The sequence below is a fragment of the Lutra lutra genome, chromosome 12 (genome assembly GCF_902655055.1).
Source record: "Lutra lutra chromosome 12, mLutLut1.2, whole genome shotgun sequence".
In the NCBI taxonomy this organism is placed as follows: domain Eukaryota; kingdom Metazoa; phylum Chordata; class Mammalia; order Carnivora; family Mustelidae; genus Lutra; species Lutra lutra.
In genome coordinates this window covers 192,058-215,909 of record NC_062289.1, presented here as the reverse complement: position 1 = coordinate 215,909, position 23,852 = coordinate 192,058, and the positions used below count along the sequence as shown (strand labels likewise).

At 53.7% G+C, this 23,852-nt stretch overlaps 1 protein-coding gene and 1 long non-coding RNA gene across 3 annotated transcripts in view; one reads left to right on the top strand and one right to left on the bottom strand.

Moving 5' to 3' along the window:
* Positions 1-13,445, bottom strand: part of LOC125082651 (uncharacterized) — a 21,634-nt gene extending 8,189 nt beyond the window's left edge. Inside the window, exons 1-2 of the long non-coding RNA XR_007122034.1 lie at positions 13,434-13,445; positions 9,355-9,362 (exon numbers count right to left, since the gene is read on the bottom strand). This is a non-coding gene — a long non-coding RNA (uncharacterized LOC125082651). The remainder of the gene's footprint in view (positions 1-9,354; positions 9,363-13,433) is intronic.
* Positions 1-23,852, top strand: part of RBFA (ribosome binding factor A) — a 27,608-nt gene extending 3,756 nt beyond the window's left edge. Inside the window, exons 3-7 of one of the 2 annotated variants that reach the window (XM_047698477.1) lie at positions 27-203; positions 684-796; positions 3,120-3,204; positions 7,300-7,373; positions 23,154-23,852. In XM_047698477.1, the coding sequence (XP_047554433.1) occupies positions 27-203; positions 684-796; positions 3,120-3,204; positions 7,300-7,373; positions 23,154-23,277 (573 nt within the window). In that variant the 3' untranslated portion in view covers positions 23,278-23,852. Of the gene's footprint in view, positions 1-26; positions 204-683; positions 797-3,119; positions 3,205-7,299; positions 7,374-8,426; positions 9,212-23,153 lie in introns of those variants that run through there. The other variant, XM_047698476.1, reaches the window with a different exon arrangement.

Genomic DNA, 23,852 nt, shown 5'->3' with positions numbered 1-23,852 from the left:
CGCTGCCCTTTCTCTTCTGCGTGGAGATGTACAAGCCGACCCGGCTGGAGTTCCTAACGAAGAGCACCTCGAAGAAGACCAGGAGGGACGAGCACGTGCGCCTGCGGGCTCTGAATGGCCTCCTCTACAAAGCGCTCACGGATCTGCTGTGCACCCCGCAAGTGAGCCAGGAAATCTGTGACCTGAACGTGCAGCTGTCCAAGGTAGACTCAGGCCAGAGCGTGGGGACCGGGCGAGGCTGCAGCCTGGTGCCTGGGGAGGAGGCCCCACGTCGGTCCTGAGGTCTTAGAGCTCAGGAGCCCCATTAAGTGTCACCACTTAACGTAGTGTAGACAGGGTGCGCGTGTCCGGGTGTGGGTTGCGGGCACCCACAGTGTTGTTGGGTGCGTGGGGTGGCTGCTTCCGTGCCTGCCTTCCTGCGCTTGGAGTTTAGCCAGAGGGACCCACGGAGGCGGCAAGCCGCAGGTCAGGCGTTTCTGATGTGCGCTGTGGGAGCGGGTTGGGGACACCGAGGATTTGTATTCGGGCAGCAGGAGCCCGTGGCCTGCGGCGAGGGACGGGCTGGAGCACCTGCGAGGGGGGAGGAGGGTGGCGGGTGCCTGAATCTGTTCTGCTCCTGCGTGCCGGGTGCGGGCAAGCGCGGCAGCTGGAGGTGACCGGCGGCTGCGGTGGGGGGGGCTCAGGTGTCTCTGACCGCAGACTTCTCTGCCTGCCGCGTGTACTGGAGGACTGAGGTCCCCACCCAGCGGAACACAAGCACAGAGGCCGTCCTGCAGAGGAGCGCCGCCCACATGAGGTGAGACGCCCTGTCCGCCCTGTCCTCAGCCGGCTGGCTTCTGCTCGCCTCTCCAGTCTGCCCGAGTCTTTTCGCTTTTGAGCAAACTCTAGGAAGCGTACTCTTGAATTTCCACGCGTAATTTACGTTTTCACGCGGGACATAACCTAGGATGGTGGTTGTCAAGGTGTGGACCAGACGCTGGGGGCGCCCGACCGCCGATGTCCTTGTAGCTTCCTGCCACCTGCTCGCGGGGAGAAGCAGCGCAGTTTTTCGCAAGGACATCCTTGGAGAATAAGCAGAAGTGACTGAATTCATTCCGTCCTGACCCTTGGGCACGTGTCATCCCAGTGCCCTGTGTCACGGAGAGTGAGCACCGCTAGCCTGTGCTGGCATGGCACGGTCACCTCGGGAAAAGGCGCAGTTGCCCCGAGCTGAAGCAGACGCTCGCTCGCTCAAGGGACAAGTGAGCGCGCTGCGCGGTTTCAGACGGGGGCAGTTGGCGGACGTTTCCTCTAAAATGAGCAAAGTCAAACTGTCACTTCAGGGAAAACAATGGACTGTTTTGTCGCCAGTGATAAAATTCAAGTCCCCTCCCCCTTTTTTTTAAGAATTACTTATTTGAGGGACGCCTGGGTGGCTCAGTGGGTTGAGCCGCTGCCTTCGGCTCAGGTCATGATCCCAGGGTCCCGGGATCGAGTCTCGCGTCGGGCTCCTTGCTCGGTGGGGAGCCTGCTTCTCCCTCTGCCTCTGCTGCCGCTCTGTCTGCTTGTGTGTGCTCGCTCTCTCTGACAAATAAATAAAATCTTTAATAAAAATCCACGTGAGGAGCGTCTGGGTGGCTCAGTGGGTTAAGCCTCTGCCTTCGGCTCAGGTCATGGTCTCAGGGTCCCGGGATGGAGTCCTGCATCGGACTCTCTGCTCAGTGGGGAGCCTGCTTCCTCCTCTCTCTCTCTCTCTCTCTCTCTCTCTGCCTCCGTGTGATCTTTGTCAAATAAATAAATAAAATCTTTAAAAAAAAATCCATGTGAACACTTAGTAAGCTTGTTATTGAAATGAACTAATGCATATTTTTCAAATTCTGAGTTTTTTGTTTGTTTCTATTTATCTGTTGGCGAGAGAGAGCGAGCACACACAAGAAGGCAGAGAGGCAGGCAGAGGCAGAGAGAGAGAAGCAGGCTCCCTGCTGAGCGGGGAGCCTGATGTGGGGCTCGATCCCAGGACCCTGAGCCAAAGGCAGCGGCTTAACCCACTGAGCCACCCAGGCGTCCCTCAAATTCTGAGTTTCAGTTTATAGTGTGCTAGACGTGGACAGATACGACGCACGTTGACAGAAACTCCTTGCTGTCCTCGGTGATCTTTAGCGGTGTGAAGAAGTCTTGAGACCAAAGGTCTGGAGAACCGCGGAGCTGGGCGGTAGTAAAGGGTTACTCTGTTTCCTCCTCAGTTTGAGGAAATGCAGAAACCTAACCAACCAGCACTCTCAGAACTGCTGCTCTCCCCCCTGCTTCCCTCCTTTCTCTGCCCCCTCACCTCTCCCTTGTCCATCGTACTCCGTTTTTCAGAGAAGGGGATGAGTCCTGCGTGGAACCAGTGTTCTTTTACGTACTGTCTGCTTCAGTTCTCCTGACGTCTATCCCAGGAGGCCCGAGGAGTCTCTTACATCAAAGAGCACTCATTTGATTTTTTTCTTTGTTAACAGTAACAGGAGAAAGATTTCCAACAAGTGTTGGCGAAAACAGTATTATTTTCTGATTAGTTTTAGGTCATCAGAAAACCCAGCTGAACAGACCATCCCTTTTCCCGGCTCTTGTGCTGAGCTGAGGTTTAGACTAAAGGCTTGGCTATAATTGCGTCCCAGGACCTGTTGTCACTGCAGAGAGGCTGTCCCAGCAGTGTCCTCACCGGGTGCTAATTCTGCTGCTTCGCGTCCATCTGCCTGCACGAGCGGCCGTGCACACGGGGCTGTGCGTCCCCCTCAGAGCCTGAGGTCCTTGGCACACTTCTTGGCCTTGTTGTCAGGGAATGTCCACCGAGCGGAGGAATGAGGCCTGGGCCAGCTGTTCGCGCCCTACCACGCAGCCCATGGCCACTGCGATGCCCAGGAGGCATCCAGGCCAACATCAGGTGCTCGTAAGGCTCTCAGGAATTGCGTTTGGGCAGTGAAGCAGTTATGATGTGTTCCGTATTCCTGGTGTGGTGTGGCAGTGGGCGAAGGACGACTATCTTGTGCTGACGTTTTCGGGTTTGAATAATGTGATAGCAGATCCCTTGTTTTATTCCGTGAGATGAACGTGTATTTTCTTGTCTGCTAAACTGCACCATTTGCACCATCTCTCTCCAGGCACCTGTTGATGTCCCAGCAGACCCTGAGGAACGTGCCGCCAATTGTGTTCATTCGGGACAAAGGAAATGCGGCTCTGGCGGAGGTATGGCTCTGAGAAACTCCCTGCGAGTCACAAGCTGACCCGACGAGTCAGATGATGTAGTTCATCTTCAAATGCTGGAACGATCATGGGTCTAGTTACAAGGAGTGATCAGACTCCGCAGCGGTAACCACTCCTCCTGGTCTTTAATGTTTACCACTAAATCTCTAGCTAGGAAACCAAGTGTCAGCTTCTTGACTTACAAACTGCCTTTCTCTCCGGATTTGAGCTACGTTACTTACACTGAAGTTACATTCTGTTAACTGTAAGTTAATTATGAAGGTTACAGGCTGTAAGGTTACATGTGCTTTCTTTCTGGGTGGTAGTTACTGGGTAGTTACTAAGGTGTGTTATACTTTTAAAAAATTTACGAAAACCCCAGTCAGTAGCAGTCGTGATGGTATGGCCAGGTAGCGGTTACTCACCACAGGACTAAATAGTGTCTTTTTCTTTGTTTTTACTTTTTTATTTAGTTTAAAGATTTATTTGAGAGAAAGGGCAGGTGCATGTGAGCTGGGGTGGGGAGGGACAGGGTTGGAGGGAGAGAGACAATCCTAAGCAGGCTGCCTGCTGAGCGCGGAGCCTGACACGGGGCTCAGTCCCATGACCCCAAGATGACGACCTGAGCCGAAACCGAGGGTCAGGTGCGCAGGCGCCCCAGGACCAGGTGGTATTTAGATCCACAGAGGAAAACAAATCTAACTGGATGTTTTCATTTTTTGTTATTCGTTATTTAACCAATACTGAAGGTACTGTACAAGTTAAGACCTTGACAGAGGCATGGTTTTGCTCACTAGAAGACTGATGTGGCCAGCGCCAGCTTCAGAGAGCCGGGCAGGATCCAGGCTGCGGGGTGCGCTGAGTCCATACGCGCACGGGACTCACCCAGGCACGGTTGGTGGAGCTGGCCAAAGGTGGTACCTCTCAGCGACGAGGAGAGTTCTCTCCCTCATGGCTGGTCCCTCTCTGGGGAGGTAGGGCCTGTCTGGCTCTGTGGGCCCCTTTGTAGAAAAAGTTGTTGGAAGGAGGGAGGTGCAGGGAGTGCTCAGAGCACCCCAGAGCCGTTCTGTCCCTAGAGAGTGTGCTGTGGGCTGTTTGCCACCTGGGCCTGCCCAGCTCCTGTCCTCCCGTGTCCTCGCTGTGCTGGGGTCAGAGAAGGTTAGGCGGGCTTCTGCTCGTCTTGTCCTCAGGTGTCTGTGTTCTATAGTCAGAAGCAGAGGCTGGACAGGGGCGTGGGGGGCCTCCGACCAGGGCAGGTGGTTCACTGAGGGCACAGCCATGATCGGCTCCTGCATAAGTCAGTGCAGCGGGTTTTGAAATTGGGTTAAAGTCAGCCCGTAGTAAAGAAGTTTGGATAGACACGTGCCATTGGAATGGGGGTATTGGATGAAACTTGGAGTTCTGTGCCCGTCCGCTTACTTCTGTCTCGTGTTGGTTGCACATGTTGAAAAGTTGCCGGTGATTGGAGGCGCGGGGGGCTGGCCATGGTTGCGGCAGCTTACTCTGCCTCCTTGGAACACTCGGGAGAAGAGCAGGAATGAGCTCTGCCCCAAGTGCCCTCAGCGGTGCCGGTGTCAGTGCCGGTAAGCACACGAAGCGGTGCCCAGCGGCACAGAAAACTTCACAGATGCTGGGCTCGCCCTTCCCCCAGGGGGTTTCCACTAGTGAGCAGACAGAGCGGGCCAGAGAGACGCCGCGGGACCCCCTCCGTGCTGTGGGCCGAGCCGCTAGCAGTGGGAGCTGAGGGGACGCTCAGGCTGCCACTTAAACTGATTGTGTGCCCCAGAGACGCACCCAGGGTACCGGCGGCCAGGGTCCCTCAGTCAGAGCCCCGGGCATGCGTCAGGCTCCCTGATACAGGTTAGATCCCTGGGTACGCGTCAGAACCCCTGGGTATGGGTCAGATCCCCGGGCACAGGTGGGTGGGCGGACGAGCTCCCCTCACCGCGCAGGTGATGCAGAGCCAGAGAAGAGGCCACGTTCCCTGCAGTTCTGTTTCCAGGACGTTGAGCCAAGTGTGGCTCCTCTCTGGTGACGGGAGTCAAACTGGTGGCCGCGTCTGGGGAAGGGAGTGAGTAGAAGGGACGTGAAGAGGCTCCTGGGGTTTGTCTCTGGAACGCTGGGGACGCCCAGGGGTGCAGTCCACTGGTGAAGTGTCACTGGGCTCTGCACGAAACGACTGGTGTTCTTCCCCGTGTCTTCCATTCCAATTAGAGGGTTTTCAAAAGGTTCTTAGGGGCGCCTGGGCGGCTCAGTGGGTTAAGCCTCTGCCTTCCGCTCAGGTCATGATCTCAGGGTCCTGGGATCAAGCCCCACATCGGGCTCTCTGCTCAGCTCTCTGCTTCCCCTCCTCTCTCTCTGCCTGCCTCTCTGACTACTCGTGATCTCTGTTTATCAAATAAAAAATCTTAAAAAAAAAAAAAAGGTTGATCTTACCATGATTTTAAAGGGAAAAACGTAAAATCTTGAAACGCGTAAACTCCGATAGTGGCTTTGTGATTTATTACACGTTTGCTTGTCTTCCGGCTTGAGAAGCAGGTGTCAGGAGAGCCCACGCGGGCTGCCAGCTCCTGTTCAGTCGCACCTGAGCCTTCCCTGGAGAGGGCGTACCAGCAGCCCATGTCCTGTCTCAGAGGTCAGCTCGGAGCCTCCCGTCCCCGCAGCCTGAGGGGACACGTCGCGATTTGGTTGCTTTCACATGGAGTGCTGGGTAAAGGCTTCAAAGAGAAGCTTTGGTGACGCCTGATTTCCAGGCCATGCGCAGGGATGGTGGCTGCGTGCCTTTGTGCCCTGCCCCGCCCCTGCCCCCACACCCCTGCCCTCGGGGCCCCCCAGCCAGCGGCTGTCAGGTGGTTTCTCCTGTTCAGATTCCTGGAGCTCTGCAGACAGAGGCAGACATTGGGCTTTATTGCTGTTTCTGAGAGTCGCGTCGTTCACGTGTAAGTGGTTCCCTCCTGCTAAGTGACCCATTCACCTTTCGTGGACCTTGGTCTCGTCTGGTCTTTGGCAACGGTGAGTAAAGGTGTTGGGAACCGTGTGTACACAGTGTTCGTCGTTGCGTGTCTAGGTCAGTGTGTAGAAGCGGCGGGCGTGTCTGACTTTCCGGAGCTGTGGGTCGGACGGAACTGTCTGGGCCACCGCGAGCTCCCGCCGGACATCAGGAGTCCTGCTGCGTTTGTGGTGGCCCCTCTGGCGGCCACACGTGCGTGTGTGTGACGACTCGGACTGGGGAGTGTCTTGCCGTGCGCCTGTTGGCTGTTCTTTGTTTTGTGGAGTCTGTTCCGGGCCTTGGCCCGTTCTTGAAGGTACGCCGTGTGGAGTTGTGCAGAACACCCGTGTGTCCAGCACAGGTCCCTTGGCAGGTGCGAGCAGTAGTCCAGGAGACGTCAGTTAGTGCTCGTTTTGTGGCGTTGTTGGACCTGTGTCTGGTCTTTTCTGTGGACTGACATTTTCTCCTGGTTCTGCTTTTTCACATTCGTGGTTTTATGGGTCCTCGGTTTGTGATGGCGCTTTGTGCTGCTGTGGAATGGCGGGCCCTGGTCCTGGACCCCGGCTCTCCTGGGCGTGCCGCGCTGCAGGCTGGGGTCTCGGGCGCACGTCCTGGGCGTGCAGGGTGGCAGGTGAGGGGGTGAGCTGCCCTCCATGTCCAGGGAGCCGGGCTCTGTGCGCTGCCGCCACTGAGGAGAGCTTTCATTTCCTCTGAGTCCCCTCGGCCACCGTGGATCTGGGAGTCGCGTGACTGTGACTTTGTCGCTGGGCTGGGAGGCTTTCTTTCCACAAACACAGATTCCGTGGCAAAATCAAACTATTCTGCGCTTCCTTAGGAGTTAGGCATTTGAGCGCACTAACGCTTACCTGACTTTCACAAGTCCGACGATCGCAGGCTTTAAGTGCCCTTTGAAGAAGGCACCTGTTGGTCATCAGAGAACACATGACTGTAGTGGCCGATGTTTGAAAGCACCATCGCCGGGAGGTGTCGGCCGAGGCCCGGGTCCGAGTCAGCACGGCGCGGCTGCACACGGCCCACCACAGCCGGGCTCTGATGCCCGGGGCGGGGTGGTGTGGCTCACCGGCTCACCCTCTGTCCGTCCTCCTCAGGTTGAGCGGTTGCTGGCTGTGGCCGATCTGGGACCCCGGGATGAGAAAGAAGACTCTGTACAAGAGGACATCGGGTACGTGGGGACGTGACTTTGGTTCTTCGGATAGATGTCCGGGTGTGGGGCTGCTGGTTCCTGCGGCAGGTGCGTTATGCCCTGCGACCTGCCCGGGCCCCCAGCCTGTCAGAGGCCTGTGGCCGTTCCCAGTAGCAGCAGCTGCTGGCACCTCAGCATGGTGGCTGGGAAGGCCTTTGTGGTTGCCGCAGCGACTCATCAAGGGAGGGCAGTTGTCCCTCCCTTAGCCTCTGTCCACTCAGCACGGTTTTCTTGGGTGCACTATGTCCTGTCCTAGCACCCAGGGTCCGGGAACAGAACACGTAGTGGGCTCTTCGGAGCTCGCATTCTGCTGGGCGAGGCCTCCAGGGGGCCACAGACGGTCGTGGGTCTGGAAGGTCTGGTTGGCGGATCAGTGGGCGGGTGGGTGGGGGCAGCGTTGGTTTTCAGTCAGGCCCTCGCGGTCTGAGAAAGACGATCGAGTTGGGGGCCGTCGCAGGTGAGGGAAGAGCTCCAGCCGGCGCTCAGCCTCTGCTCCTTAACGCCGGGTGCCTCCGCGTCTGGGGTCCCGTCAGGACCTCGGGCGGTGCTCCCAGTCTCCAGCCTCAGGAGCATGGAGCAGGAGTGAAGGCCCCAAGCCATGGGGAGCCCAGCCCGTGGGGGTGAGACCTTCTAGAGCTGATCAGGAAAGGGGTGAGAGGCATGACTTGGCCAAATTTGGGTTTTGAGAGGGTCATACCAGGTCAGATATTTTCCTTTGGTTTCTCAGGGAGCCGGCGTGGGAGATCTAAAAGGGCCGCAGCGGTAATTCTGTGAAACCGGCCCAGCACACTCGCCGTGGTTAACTGGGGGAGGAGATGGAAAACCCATCTCGCGGAAGGGCTGCGTGGGACGGTGTGGGCCTGCCCCGCCTGCGGGCTCCGGCAGCACCAGCAGAGGGGCACTGGGCTGGGGAGCTTCCTCGGACGTGGGCAGCCCACTGGCAAGTGGAGGGGGAAGGGGAGGAGCAGTGGCCCTAGGCCCTCACGGTCCTGCCACCTCTCCTGCTTCACCGGGTGCCTCTTCTCCCTCCAGCGGCCCCGGGGCCCGGGACGCTCCTGCTCCGCGAGGCACCCCGACCTCTGCCACATGCTCAAGTCTGTGTGGGATCGATCATGAGGCACTCAACAAACAAATTATGGAGTACAAGAGGAAGCAAGGGCGCAGGACCGTGAGTCCTGAGGAGTCGCGGATGACGGCTGATCTGGCGGCGGAGATGAGAGAGGGGAAGGTGGCAGCCGCACCCTGTGCAGATGGGGACCTCTGCCCCGGGAATCACCTGCTGGGGGCGGCGGGCGGCAACCCCAGCCCTGACCTGGGAGGCCCCCGGGGTCCCAAGCGGCAGGGCAGGCGGCGGCCAGGGGCAGAGAGCGGGAGGTGGGGAGGGGGTGGGTCCTGAATGTCAGCTGTGCTGACGGAACCCAGGGCTCCTCGGGGGCTGTGCTGTCCCTGACACAGGTGCACTTGGACCTTGCATTGAGAAGGGCGGTGGCCATGGGAATCGTGGGACAGTCTGTCAGCACCCCGGCCGCCGTCGGTCCTCCTCATGAGTGCCCGCATGTGCACACCCTGTGCGGATTGTGTGAGGGACTCATGGGGACTCGCTGTTGTGCAGCCCCCACACATGGGTTCGTGGTTGGGACGGCCAAGCATCGTCACCGTGTTTGCATGGGTGTCCGCTCGCGCCCCAAACGCTGTCCTCACGGTCAGTCTGCTGAAGGATGGCCCCACGTCCAGTTTCCCCGGGCAAGAGCTCCGTGACGTGCCCTGTCAGATGTGTGCTGTCGGAAGGACGTAGAATAAACCCTTACCGAGTCTGACCTCCTGAGTGTGGGGCTCCTCCCTTTCCCAGGTGTCCTCAGTGTCAAATGCTGATGGGGTGTCCCCGGAGCTCGCACAGTCAGACTCGTGGGAGTGAGACGGGGCAAGGGCGCTGGTGGCTTGGCTGCTTAGGGAGCACAACTTGCACTTCTGTGCCATCCCCCTAGCCGTGCGGTCCCCCAGCTGTCCGGGCACACCGCCCGTGCACCATGTGCAGGCAGGTGGCCCCGGGAAGTGCTGGCTTTGCCCGCAGAGTGGCCCCTTGGAAGGGACACATCACAGGTCACAGGCAGGACCACCTCAGAAGCGCTGGGCATGGTGGTATAGGGGTGGGCTTTTCGTGAGCCCACCTGTCCCGCGGCACGCGTAGCGAGCATTTCACTCAGGAGTGCACTTGCTGACTTGGCTCCTGTTCTGACCTGAGAAGAAACGTGCAGAGGAAGGCTGCACCTGTCTGAGAATACGTGTGCTCGGCTCTAGTCAGGTGTGCTGGGCGACAGACCTTGAGACGGCTGCCTGGAGAGGAGAGTGGGCCGCGCACAGTGTTTCCTGGGGGTGGAGACGTGCCGCACCGCGCAGGGCTCCTCGGGGAAGCCCCAGGCTGGTCAGGACGCAGAGAGAAGCCGGGGCTTCTGCGGGAGTGAGTGGGCTGGGGAGCACAGCGTCAGCAGGCTCTGGGCTGTGGGGGTGGGTGCTGGGCCTGGGGGATGCGGGGCAGAGTAAGTGCTCTCTGGTGAGCAAGAACCAGGTAAAGGAGGTGGCTGGAGTGTGGGCTCTGGGTTGGTGGGTTCGCGCATACCAAGGTGAGCTCTGGGGTCAGCTGGTCACTGTCCCTGGGAGTCTGCCCTGGGAGGGCGGGGGCAGCACCTCCCACCAACAAGGCCCCAGGATGTTAAAACATCGCAAACATGGCGCATCAGAAACTAACCCAGGACCCTGCGGCACCCAGCAGCCCGCTTACTGATGGCCGCTGTGCGTCCACGCTGCCCAAAGTGCCCGGGCCCTGGGGCCAGCGGGATCGTGAGGTCGTGCGTTGTGTGGCGCACACGTCAGGGTGGCATTGCTGCATCTCAGAACTGGGGACAGGGAGGGTAGGGGGCACAGGGCGCTGGCGTGGTCTTTCTCTTCCCTCTCATGCTCGGGCTCAGTTCTGTTGAAAAGTCACTGGTGGCTGGAAGGTGTGTTTTCAGACGTGGGAAGCCGAGCTCCACACTCTTCCTTGTCCCCTGTCATTGCAGCATGTGCGCGGGGTCGGGGGCCGGGGCTGGAGCAGAGACAGAAGGAATAGAGCTTCCAGGCCAGGAGCAGCCTGTGGCGGTGTCGAGCCTGCTGGTGTCCTCCACGGACTGGCCCTCCACAGACACATCCTCCAGGGACACGCCCTCCAGGGACAGACCCTAACCCTGCAGTGCCAGCACTTGTGTTCTTGAGGGCCAGGGAGCACGACAGCAGGGCCGCCTCTGCACTTCCTGTCAGGTGCAGTGCGCCACGTGGACCGGGTTTAGGGGTGGGCAGGGACTGGGACGTAGCTGGCATGCAGCCCTCTGCACGGTTGTTTCAAAACACTCACTCACTCGACAGCGCGCGAGGGCCAGAGCAGAGGCAGAGGGAGGAGCAGGCTTCCCGCTGAGTCGGGGCTCCACCCCAGGACCCCGGGATCATGACCTCAGCGGAAGGCAGACGCTGCACCCACTGAGCCCCCCAGGAGACCCTCACCTCTGATGCTTTTAAGAGGACTTGGAGTTCCCGTTACTTGACGTGTGTTCACAGAGTTCGGGGTTGGTGTGTGTGTAGAGGTTTGGGGAGTGGGCGTGGCTGCCCGGCGCCCTCCCCAGCCCTTCCTCTGGCTGGTCTTGCCGTTTCCTCTGCTCAAGAAGCTGGTGGTCTGCACCGGGGCTCCGGGCCGCGGCCACAGCCCACTCTCCCACCTGCTGCGGAGCGACTGGAGATCCTAGAAAGGACGAGTAGCAGGAGAGCGACTGAAAATGATGGACCGTTAAGCTACTGAAACACCTAATGGGGAGAAAAGGTGACAGGCTTCCGTGGGAGGGGGGCCTCGGGGACAGCTTTGTCCGTCTCTGGAAGCGCCCTGATCTCCAGCAGGAGTTCCTCAGTCTCCGTCTGCCGTCTTGGCCTTCTGGGTCCTATCAGGAGAATTGGAAATCTGCTTTTTTATGGCATCTTTTCTGTTCAGGAGTTTGTGATCCATGGGATTTTTCAAAAAATAAAAAGTATTTGTCAAAAAGCAAGTTCAGGGCACCGCAGCTGAACGGGGGCATCTGAGCTCTCGAGGGAAATAGGGCCCTAGTTGCCCCGTGTGGTCCCGGGCCTCCTGGCACTGCGCCAGCCTGTTGAGGCGTGGGGACTGGGTGCTGAGACCCCGTGTCCCAGGGTTCACTCGTTTCTTTCTTTCTTTTTTTTTTTTTTTTTTTAAGATTTTTTTATTAATTTGACAGAGAGAGGTCACAAGTAGGCAGAGAAGCGGGCGGAAGGGCGGGGGGAGGAAGCAGGCTCCCCGCCCAGCAGAGAGCCCGATATGGACCCCGGGATCATGACCCAAGCCCAAGGCAGAGGCCTTAGCCACCCCCCCACAGGCACTCCAGTTTGCTCGTTTCTTAATTGAGAGTCACTGGAATTATGTAAAGTGTAGCCCTGGGGACGGCGTGTCGTGCGACAAAGCAGAACTCCAAGTTGCCTTTCGGTAGATTGAGAGAAAGAACCAAAACCAACCAAGTGAAGTTTGACAGGATCGGCGTAAGTTCCGTGATGGGGCTTAAAACCTGTCCTGGCGGAGCTGGGGGCAGGCGTGGCTGCGGGGGCGGCTGGCGGGGGGCGCGGCTGCGGGGCGTGGCTGGGAGCAGATGTGGCTGCAGGGGCTGCAGGGGCGCCTGGCCCCAGCCCGCACTCAGGTGCCCATGGCGGGTGCCCGATGCACAGTTTGTGGAGCTGCGTTCCCGGAAGACCCTGTAGTGGGGAAGGTTGCCCTGGGGGCGCTGGTGGGGGAGGCGGAGGCAGGGCCCCCGCAGTGGGGAGGTTACTCCGTGTTGGCAGGGAGCAGGGGCCGGGCTGCAGACGCCAAGTGCAGGGCAGAGTCCCAGCCCCCCCCAACCCCCAGCCCCCCGTCAGAGTCCACTTGCCCCCGCGGGTTTGCGTCGCGATGTTCCTTCTGTTCAAGTCAGAGGTTCCTTGCTAATCGTTCCCCTTCCACACTTGACGCCCCTTCCCCTTTCAGACACGAGCCCCGGCCCCCGGCCGCACCAGCCTCCCAGCCAGCTTCTCTCGGGACCTGATGGCGCCACAGGTGCCACGGCGTTCCTTGGTGTCTTGCCACACTCAGTCCTGTTCCTCAGGCTGGATCTTGGCACATTCTCTTCCCCTTTCCTGCCTTACCTGGGGAAGCCTTTGTGAACCCCCAGGTCTCGGTTCAGCCCCCTGCGTCCCCACAGCTGAGGCCTCATGGCCGGACTGCTGAATCAGCCTCTTGCGTGCCTGTCGCCCAAGGTTTCCCAGGCCGGAGTGTGGCACGTGTTGCTCGACTGACTAATGGACTGTTGGGGTCTGCTCCAAGGTCACGGCCAAGTGTTCTTGCTGGCTCAGGGGGAACATGAACAGCAAACGAAGGCACAGCCTGGGGCCCCTTTTCACTCTGGGCCTGAGAAAAGCTGAGGCAAAGCGGAGCACAGGGCCGGAAACAGGGCCGCAAAGGAGCCACTGGTCACTGGGGTTGTAGCAGAAAATCAGGGTTGCGAGGGGTTTCACGCATTCAGGGAGGACACGGGCATGCTGGATCTTCCAGGTCCTGACCACAGAGCTGGGTCTTTGCGGCTTCCACCGGGAGCCCCTCCTCTGCGGCAGTTGTGGTCGCCCCAGCTGTCTGCACTTCCTGAATCTCAGGGCAGTTCCCTTTTCAGCCCCCCGGCCCTTGCCGGTCTCTGTGGTTTCTGCAGGAATCTTGATGGCCGTCCTGCCACTGAGCCTTGATTTCTGGAACTTTGGATCTGGGTGAGACGAGTGCCAGGGTCTTGGTTTTCCCATCCTAGAACAGGAACCATACAAATACGCCTGTTTCCTGGCAAGATTGTGGCAAAGTGAGATGTCAGGAGTGATTTTCTGTGTCCCTCGGGCATGGGTGCACCCAGTTCCCCAGGACTTGTCCCGTGAAACTTAAAAGCCACAGCTTCCATGCTGCTTCTTTCCCTGGAAAAGGACGAGTTCTGCTACCCAGGCACCTGCTGGGATGACCACACGCAGCAGACACGTGGCTCCCAGCATCCAGTGTCTCACTCTGCTCCTGTCTGGGCGCACACCGTCCCAGACGGCGTCAGGGATCCGACTGCCTGTCTCAGCTCAGTGCGGCCTGTGCCGGGAGATGGACGTGGATCGTGTCATGCAGAATAAGCTGGGATGACACACAGTCTGGATGCAGATGCCACTGAGCTCAAACCCAGAGTACCTGCTGCAGAGGGGAGCAGTCTAGTTTCCGTTTGTTTCTAAGATTTCATATGAGAGACAAAGAACGAGTGAAGGAGAGGGAGAAGCAGGCTCCCCGCTGAGCAAGGACCCTCCCCGCCCTCGACGTGGGGCTCGATCCCAGGACCCTGGGGTCACCACCTGCACCGAAGGCAGACGCTTCACTGACTGAGCCACTGAGGCATCATCCTTCCATCTATTTTTTAAAGTAGGTTTTCAGTAACTGGAGACAGAACAAAACATTGTAGCCTATACCATTTTGTTTAGAGTTCGTGTCCCTGCAGCATCATTTTCTGTGTATCTTCAGGCTCACTTAGGATAGCATCTCTCACCATGAGCCATGAGATGAGGCACGGCCTTTTGAAGTAGGCTGTTTGGGGAAGAATGTGTGTGCAGGAAACTCTCCGATGTCCGGTCAGTCCTCTCGGCTCAGCCCCAAACATACAGTTGCCTCCGTGCCGCCATTCTGTGTGCAGGCCGCTCGCACACGGGTTTGGGAATGTGCCCGATGCAGGCTCTGTAGAAATGAGCCAGTAGTCAGAGTGCCTGATGGGATGGTGGTGTCCGCGTTGTGTGGGCTGGACCTTCTGTTCAGATTCTGTTTTGAATTCTTGGGGTTGGTCCCTGCTCAGGCCTGGGGCTTGCACACTGGTGCACGGGCCGCATCACACACGCGTCATTAAGGTTAGGACGGTTTGTGAGGAGGCAGTTGGCCTCATTCTACCCCCATGCTCAGCTCCTGGGTCTTCAAAGCAGGTGTTCTTAGAGCATGTTAATCTTGGTCACAGAGCCAAAAGTAATTGAGTGTATTTTAGTTACCAGGAGAAGAACAGAGGAAGAATCATTAGGAATGTCAGTGAGAAGTGGCAGAAGGTCTGTGGCAGATTGTTGCCTGAATTCTGTTGATAGAAACCAGCAGAGCTGGGAAGTGTGCCACATGCAGCCTCAGCACTGTACTGAACGTGTGTGCATGTGTGAGTGTGCCCGTGTCTGAAGGCCTGTGTGTGCAGTTCTTTTTGCACATGTGCAAGTGCATGTATGTGTGAATGCCTGTTCACAAGCCATTAGGCTAGGAGGTCTTTTTTCCCCCAGTATTTGAGAGACAGCATGCATGAGCAGGGGGAGCAGCAGCAGAGGGAGAGGGAGAAGCAGACCCCACGCTGAGCCCAAGCAGGGAGCCCGACATGGGACTCGATCCCAGGACCCTGAGATCATGACCTGAGCTGAAGGCAGACACTTAACCAACTGAGCCACCCAGGAGTCCCAGGCTGTGAGGTCTTAAGGCACAACATCATAACAGGGCTATCTGGCCATTGCCATTGCCATTTGTCTTGTGGTTTTGGCTCCATTTTAAGAAGTCTCCAAGCCATCAAGGTTAGGGAGGAGGCAGGATTTGAAGACCAGGTCCTCTATTGTTAAAAAGTGGTACTTTTTTGGGTAGAAACACACTGGAGGGTTCTAACCCTTTTCTGTAATGAAATAATGTTGAAAATGTTCTGATGCACGGCAGTGTCTAGACACCCTTCCCCCTCCCCAGGCTCTGTGGTAACAAGTTGGGTTTGGAGTCTGTCCTGATCCCTGGGTCACAACACTGCTCCTCTTACAGGGTCTTTGTGCATTTGTGGTAAATGGAGGCCATGAGGGTGTCAGAATTGAAAGAGGGCTTGGGGAAGAGATTTTGCTGCTCCTTGGCATAGAGACTGCCTACAACAGGAAGAAACAAACTCTGGGGAAAGGGGAGAATCTGATTTCCAGAGTTACCACATGGTTAGATTCAGACGTCCAGTTTTCACCAAAAAGGCACAAGGCACACAGAAACAGGAAAGTATGGCCCATTGAAAAGAAAAGAAAATCTGTCCCTGAGAAAGACCTGATGGCAGATCTACTAGACAAAGACTTGAAAGCGACTACCTTGACTCTCAATTAACGAAAGATGTGGAGAAAGTCGGCAAAACAATGAACAAAATGGAACCATCCATTAAGAGAAAGCAAAAAGAAACCGTGAAGAAATTCTGAAGCTGAAAAGTACAATAACAGAAATGAAATAACTCACTAGAGGAATTCAGAGGCAGGTTTTAAGCACAAGAAGGAAACAGTGGATTGTAATATAAGACAAAGGAATTTGAGTTAGAGGAACAGAAAGAAAAAAATTAAAAGTAAATGGGACCAAAGGGATTCTGGGATTCCACCAAGCACACCAATCTATGCATTATGGGGGGTGCCAGAAGGAGGAGAGAGGTAGAGCAAGTATTTGAAGAAATGGCTGAAAGTTTCCCCAGTTTGAGGAAACATTGAGGAAGCTCAATGAACTCCAAGTTAAGATGAACTTAGAGACCCCCCAGTAAGAAACACAAAAGCCAAATGCACAGAATCTTGAAGCAGCAAGAGAAGCAAGTCAATACATACAAGGGGTCACAAGTAAGGTTAACAGATTTCCATCTGAAACTGGAGCTCAGGAGGCAGTGGGCTGATGCGTGCAAAGTGCAGAAAGAAAAACGTGCAACCAAGAATTCTGTACTCAGCAAAATGTCCTTCAAAGTGAGGCAGAAGTTAGGACGTTGGTCAGTAAATAAAAGCTGAGGAGTGCTTTTACCACTAGTCCTGCCTTCCGGAAGTGCGTGAAGGGCTCCTGTAGGGTGATTGCGGGGGGCAGTAGACAGCAACTGCAAGCTGTGTGGGGGAGAAAGGTCTCCATAAAGAAAAGCACACAGCCGATCATAAAACATAGTATTGTAACAACAGTTGGTATCTCCACATTCTTTTTCTATGGGATGTGAGAGACTAGTGCATTTAACATAATTGTTAATTTCTGTGTTGTGACATCAGCAACTGAAAGGGCTGGGGACAGAAATGTTAAAGGAGCAGAGTTTTTGAGTGTTACTGAAATTAAGCTGGTATAAATTCAGATTAGAGTGTTTCAGTTTCAGGATGTTAAATATAATCCCCACATTAACCACAAGAATATAGCTACAGAATATACACAAAAGGAAATGAGAAGGGAATTTAAATGTTTCAGTACCAAAATAAATAAACAAAAGACAGTAAGTAATTCAAGAAATGAGTGACAAAACGAAGCAGTAAGGCACATAACAGCAAAATAACAGAAGTCCTTCCTTATCTGTAATTGCCTTAAATATAAAAGGATTAAACTCCCCAACGAAAAGAGAGATTGGCAGAATGGATAAAAAACCATCATCCAGAGGGCCTGGGTGGCTCAGTGGGTTAAGCCGCTGCCTTCGGCTCAGGTCATGATCTCAGGGTCCTGGGATCGAGCCCCGCATCGGGCTCTCTGCTCAGCGGGGAGCCTGCTTCCTCCTCTCTCTCTACCTGCCTCTCTGCCTGCTTGTGATCTCTCTCTGTCAAATAAATAAATAAAATCTTAAAAAAAAAAAAAAACCATCATCCAACTACATGCTGTCTTCAAGAGACTCTAGGTCCAAAGACATAGATTGAAAATTGAGAGGATATAAAAATGTGTTCCATGCAAATAATCGTTGCTAGCAGGAGTGGCTACACTAATATCAGACAAAATTGAGTTTAAATTTTAAAAAATTCCAAGAGATAAGGGAGGGCACTGTCTGTTAACAAAAATTTCCATAAAACAAGATCCATAATTACAGACATTTACATGCCCAATGACAGGCCATTGAAATACATGAAGCACAATTTGACACAACTGAAGGGAGAAATAGTTTTAAAATAATATGTGGAGACTTTATTTTTTATTTATTTATTTTTAAAGATTTTATTTATTTATTTGACAGAGATCACAAGCAGGCAGAGAGGCGGGCAGAGAGAGAGGAGGAAGCAGGCTCCCCGCTGAGCAGGGCTCCCGATGCGGGGTTTGATCCCAGGACCCCGGAACCACGACCTGAGCTGAAGGCAGAGACTTTAACCCACTGAGCCACCCAGGCACCCCTATGTGGAGACTTTAATATCCTTCTTGTAGTAATGGATACAAAACCCAGACAGAAGTAGGAAAATAGAGGACTTAACAGAATAAGCTAGCTAACCCTGACGTCAGGACACTACCCAGCAAGAGCACACACATTGTTCTCAGAGGCACAGGGGACATTTTTCAGGATAGATCATATGTTAGGCCACACATTAAGTCTCAATGAATTTAAAAACAGCTGTTCTACCATTTTCTATGACCACAATGGTATGAAGTTAGGAATCAGTAACAAAATTGGAAAATTCACAAATATGTGGAAATTAAATCAACACATTCCTGAACAACCAATAGATCAAAGAAGAAATTATAGGGAGATTAAAACATACTTAGAGATGAATGAAAATGAAAACAACATGTCAAAACTTAACGGAATGCAGCAAAAGCAGTGCTGAAGGGACATTTATAGATACAGATGCTTACAGTAAAAAAAACCAAGATCTTAAATCAACAACCCAGCTTTACAGTTTAAGGAAATACAGAAAAATTAACCCTAACCCCAAACTAGCAGAACTAGGGAAATAAAGATTAGAGCTATGACAAATGGAGTCATGAACAGGAAATCAGGGAATGTCAATAAACTAAATGTACGTTCTTAAAAATTATCAAAACTGGCAAAACTTCAGATGAAGAACAAAAGATTGAAATTACTAAAATCAGAAAAGAAAATGGAGAAATGGTCAATTCTGCAGAAATAAAAAGGATTATGAGTGCTATGAACATTCATACACCAGCATTGGATGACTTAGGTGAAATGGCAAATTCCTAGGACAAAACCTGCCAAGCCTAAGTCACTAAAATAAAATAAAAAATCTGAACAGACCTAAAACTAGTAAGATTAAGTCAGTAACCATAACCAGGAATCTCTACAGGGAAACGTCCCTGGACCTGATGGGTTACTGGTGAATTCTGAACATTTACGGACTAATACCAGTCTTCAGACTTCATAAAAGAAAAATGTAGGAAGTAACACTTCCCAATTCACACTGGGAGGTCATCATTACCCTCTTAAAGCCAGACAAAGACACTACGTGGAATGAAAACTACAGACCAATATCCCTTATGATCACTGATTGATCAGAAATCTTCAATAAAATAATTAGCAAGCAATGTAGCATATTAAAACAATCATACACCAGGACCAAGAGGCATTTTTTCCTGGAATGCAAGGATGGGTCTACACACGAAAATTGATAAATGTGATATACCCCATCAAACAAAATGGGAAAAACACAATCATCTTGATGCAGAAAAAGCATTTGACAAAATTCAACATTTCATGAAAAAAAAAATACATGCAACAAAATAGGAATAGAAGGAAACTACTTAACAAAAGCCGTATGTGAAAAGAAAACAGCAAACAATGGTGAAAGAAAGCTTTTCCTGGAAGATCAGGAGGGAGTCAAGGATGCCTGTTTTTACCACTTCTGTTAACACAGTGTGGGAAGTTCTAGCCAGGACAATTAAACAGGAAAAGGAAATAAAAGGCCTTCAAATTGGAAATGAAGAAGTAAAATTCTATCTGTTTGCTGATAATCTGGTCATAAATGTAGAAAATCCTAAAGACTTCACAAAAAGCTGTTAGATGTGATTAACAAATTCTGAAAAGCAGCAGTATTTAGTCAACACAGAATCAGTTGCATTTCTGTATACAATGAATGATCTGAAAAGGAAGTTATAACAACTGATTTATAGTAGCATTAAAAAGAGTAAGATACTTAGGAATTAATTTAACAAAGGAGGTGAAGATTTGTACAATAAAAACTACAAAACACTACTCAAAGAAATTAAAACGGGGTGCCTGGGTGGCCCAGTGGGTTAAAGCCTCTGCCTTTGGCTCAGGTCGTGATCCCAGGGTCCTGGGATCGAGCCCCACATCAGGCTCTCTGCTTGGCGGGGAGCCTGCCTCCCCCTCTCTCTGTGCCTGCCTCTCTGCCTACTTGTGATCTCTGCCTGTCAAAATAAATAAATAAAATCTAAAAAAAAAAAAAAACAAAACAAAACATAGATAAATGGAAACATCCTGTGCTCATGGATGGGAAGACTTAATATTGTTAAAATGTCAGTATTACCCAAAGGGATGTACAGATTCAGTTCAATCCCTATCAAAATCCAATGATGTTTTTTGCAGAAAGAGAAAATCCCTTCCTAAAACTCATATGGAATCTCAAGGGACCTTGAATAACAAAAACAATCTTGAAAAGAAACACTGGAGTAGTTACACTTCTCAATTTCAAACTTTGCAGAAAACTACGGTAATCAAACACTGTGGTTCTGGCCTAAAAGCAGACTGACCGACTGACGGAATCAGGAGCCCAGAAATAAACCCTTGCACATGTGCTTACATGACTGTTGACAGGAGTGCCAAGATCGTTCAACAGGGAAGGAATTTTTTCAAGAAATGGTTCTGGGGAAATGGGACCCTTCCCTCATACCATGTACAAAATGCAACTGAAAATGGGTCAAAGCCATAGATACAAGACTTCACCATATAAAGTTCTTAAAAGAAAATACAGGTCAAAGATTTAGGACTTTGGATTTGGCAATGATTTCTCAGATACCACCAAAAGGCACAGGCAACAAAAGAAAAAGACAAGTTTCATGAAAAATTTTAAATGTCACACAGATACACTAGCCACACAGTAAAAAAGCAACCCACAGAATGGGCAAAAATATTTGCAAATCATATATCTGATAACTAATCAATACTGAAAATATACAAAGAATGCCTACAAGTCAGCAGCAACAACGAATGAACAATTCAATTAAAGAACAGGCAAAAGATTTGAATAGAAATCTCTGCAAAGCTGCTATACACAGGGCCAATAGCCACACAAAAAGGTGCATCATCAGGGGTGCTGGTCAAAGCCACAGTGAGGTGCCACCTCACACCCATTAGGGGGCCACTATTTAGAAAACAGCAAAGAGGGGCCCCTGGCTGGCTCAGTTGGAAGAGCATGCAACTCTTGACCTCAGGGTCGTGAGTTCCAGTCCCACATCGGGGGAGGAATTTAAACACAGACACACACAATATGAAACTTGTATGTAGAATAAGTGATGTGAGGTCATTGGGAACCATATTCTCTGCTAAATATTCGTGACAAAATATAGTTATTTAAAATTTTTGAAAAACTAAAAAAAAATGCAAGTATTGGCCAGGATACGGTCAGGTTAAGTGAAATGAGGTCACAATAACACAAATCCCGTAGGGTTGCGCTGACACGAGGTGCTTTGAGGAGCCGGCATCAGAGACCGCATGTGGCCGTGCCAGGAGCTGGGGAGTGGGGTGTAGCGAGGGCTCGTGAGCAGAGACGGCCGGTTTTGCGAGATGGGAGGAATTCCGGGGACGATGACGCCGACGGCCGCACTGCGGGGTGTGTGGGTACCACTGAGCTGGATGCTAGAATGGTTAGGACGGTGAGGTTTCTGTTACGTGTATTTTACCACAATAAAAATGCTGCAGAAAAAGAAACGGAAAAAGTGTACAAGTAGCTCTCATACGGTGGTTAAAGAAAGACAACGTTTCATCTTCTTTACGCTAAAGCACTTTGGGAAAACATACGCAGGTCTGCAGTCTGTTATCCGGACTCCTTGGGGTCTGAGGCCGCACGCTGTATCAGGGCCATCAGTACTTAGGCAGTTGAGCACCGAAATATTTACACTAAGTAGCTCAACTAGAGGCAGACCTCCGGGGGAAGGAGGAGGTGACAATCACACTAGTTGGCATTTACTACTGACTGTGGCGTGACCACGCAGGTGGCGCTTCCCGTGAACAACCTTGGGTGTGCCCCACAGCCGCCCAGGTGCAGATGACACTGCTGAGGTTCCGAGCTCTCGGCCGCTGGAGGGTCTGGGCTTATCCCCCAGTTCGTAGCTGCACCGTTCGCGATGCGTTCCTTGGGGCTGAGGCATTCCAGCGAGTGGGGGTGCTGGGGTCCCCTACCTGCTCCCTTGCTAACCAGAATCCAGTTGGGGCAGCACGGGTCCCTCCTAAGAGCCAAGGCGTTGAGGCAGCTCTGTCCTTGCCAGGGTCTAGAAACGGGCACTTGGCCAGTGAGAAGTGGGGGTGCGAGAGGAGAAGGCCCCCCTTCCTGCCTCTGGACACCATGGCTTGGAGACAAGCCTGGCAGATGGGAGGCAGCGTGGGAAGCCATGCCTGGACGGGTGTGAACCAAGAATGAACTCCCTTCACTCTCCTGTTGGGCAAGATGCTGCGAGATGAGAATCTTAACTTCACTTAATCCAGTAAGGATCCGGCAGAAGCAACCGGACAGTCGCTGAGAATTCCCCGACTGGAACCCAGCTGTGGCGGCAAGGGGTTTCGGCTCGCTCACTGTTAGCCACTAATAGCCCAATGGTAACGCGTCCACACAACCCGCCTGTCATCTGGGGAAGCAGAGACTAGAGCAATGTGTGCGGTGCCAGAGGGACAGTAACAGAACCTGCTAACGTCCCCGGGCGCGGTGGCATTACTCAAAGCCCTTCCGCTCCCTTACTTGGCGCTGGGAGGCAGGTGCCATTATCAGACTTGCCGTGTAACAGGGCGCTGAGGCAGGGTTGGCCGGCAGCTCTCACTTCTGCTACACCCCCCGACTTGTGGGCCAGGGAGCCCCTCACGAGGAGAAGCTGTGGCTCCTACACCCGCCTCCTACAGTCAGCCGCTGGCCAGCCCCGCTGCCATGGGGAAGGGGCTCCCGGCAAGGCAAGGGGCCGGGCCGCAGCTGGAACTAGGGAACCTCGAGTCCAGTGTGCCTGTGGCCCACTGATGAGCTACTTTCTAGCAATTTTCTCGTTACCAAAAGAGGTGGTTGTCTCGTGTTTTCTCCAGGAGCTTTCCAGTACGTGCTGGACAGTGGGTCTGCAGGAAGGGGACAACACGCTGGAGAAATTTCAGGAAGAGACAAAGGGGATGGGCAGAGGATGTGGGAAATAGATGGTGCCCTGGCCAGCCAGCCCCAGGCCACCCCGACCATGCTGGGCTGCGGGCTCAAAAGATCAGTCCTCATCTTCCAAACAGGGAAAAGACAGAGGTGAAGCCACCCCCCAGGGGGCAGCTAGCTGTGGGCTCTCGATAGCGGGCACCCGCTGCCACCAAAAAGGCAATGCCTGGGCTCTTTTCAGAGAAGACCGTTCCCCGGGGGGCCCCGCCCCAAGAGAGTCCACACCTGGGGCTTTTCTGGGCTCCCGGGGTGCCTTACTTCCATGTGATGCATGAGAAGTTTGGGAACACTGATCTAGGGAAACCCTCAAACCAGCCTTGCGTGCAGGTTAATGAGCTCATTCTCTACACTCCTACTTCTTCCAAGTACTTGTCAGTGTGAGGCCGGGCGCTCTGTGCCCTGGCTTTGCTCGGGGCGCCCTGGTTATGTCTCTCATCTCCCACCCGTCACTGGGGGTGCAGGTAGGGTTCTCCAGCTTCAGCCCCGGGTCCTGGGGGCTTGTAAAGCCGACTGGGGCGGCCCCGGCCCTGCTGTCTTGGCAGGTCCGCATCGCTCACTTGTGTTTCTGTTGTGCTCCAGATGCTGCAGGTGCTGCTGGCTCCCCGAGGCGGAGGAGGGGAGCTTCGGCAGCCCCTGGACGCCCCACGAGGGAAGCGACGGCTGGCATGCACCTGTGCCCAGAACCCCCCAGGGTGCTCTGTGAAGACCCTGGTCCTGGGCCCCTCCCACACCAACGGTGTCTTCAGGGCAGGGCCATGTGGAGAGTCCCTGCTTGGGGGCGAGGGGGCTTGCTTTGGACAAGCGTCTCCCTGTCCACTCTGGTACAGAGTCGCTGGCTGATGCTCTCAGAGACAGAAGTATAGTTTTCTAGCCCACTTTGGTATTTCCAGGAAGGAAAGCCCAGGTGTTAATGGCCCTTCATAAAGCCGTCATCACCCTTGAGAAGGAGAGGGCACGGGTGTATTTCCAGGGATGAATAAGGGCACCTACCTCAGATGGGGAGGGTGAAGACACAGAGGAAGAAGGCTGGAGGCCCACATGATCCAGGTGAGGGAGTAGAGGCCTCCCAGGCTCGGCGGAAAGCAGGAAGGAGCACACCTGCGGCCCCACGGCCCTAGCTGAACCTGGTCGAGGGACTCTTCTGCTCTCGGACTGCAGGGAGGCTGCACTTTTTTGACCGTGACCAAGGTCAGGATTTCTCAGCAGAACCTGAAAGCATGGGCTGTGTTTCTGCCCCAAGCACACATTGTGCTTCATTTAAAAAAAAAAAAAAAAAAT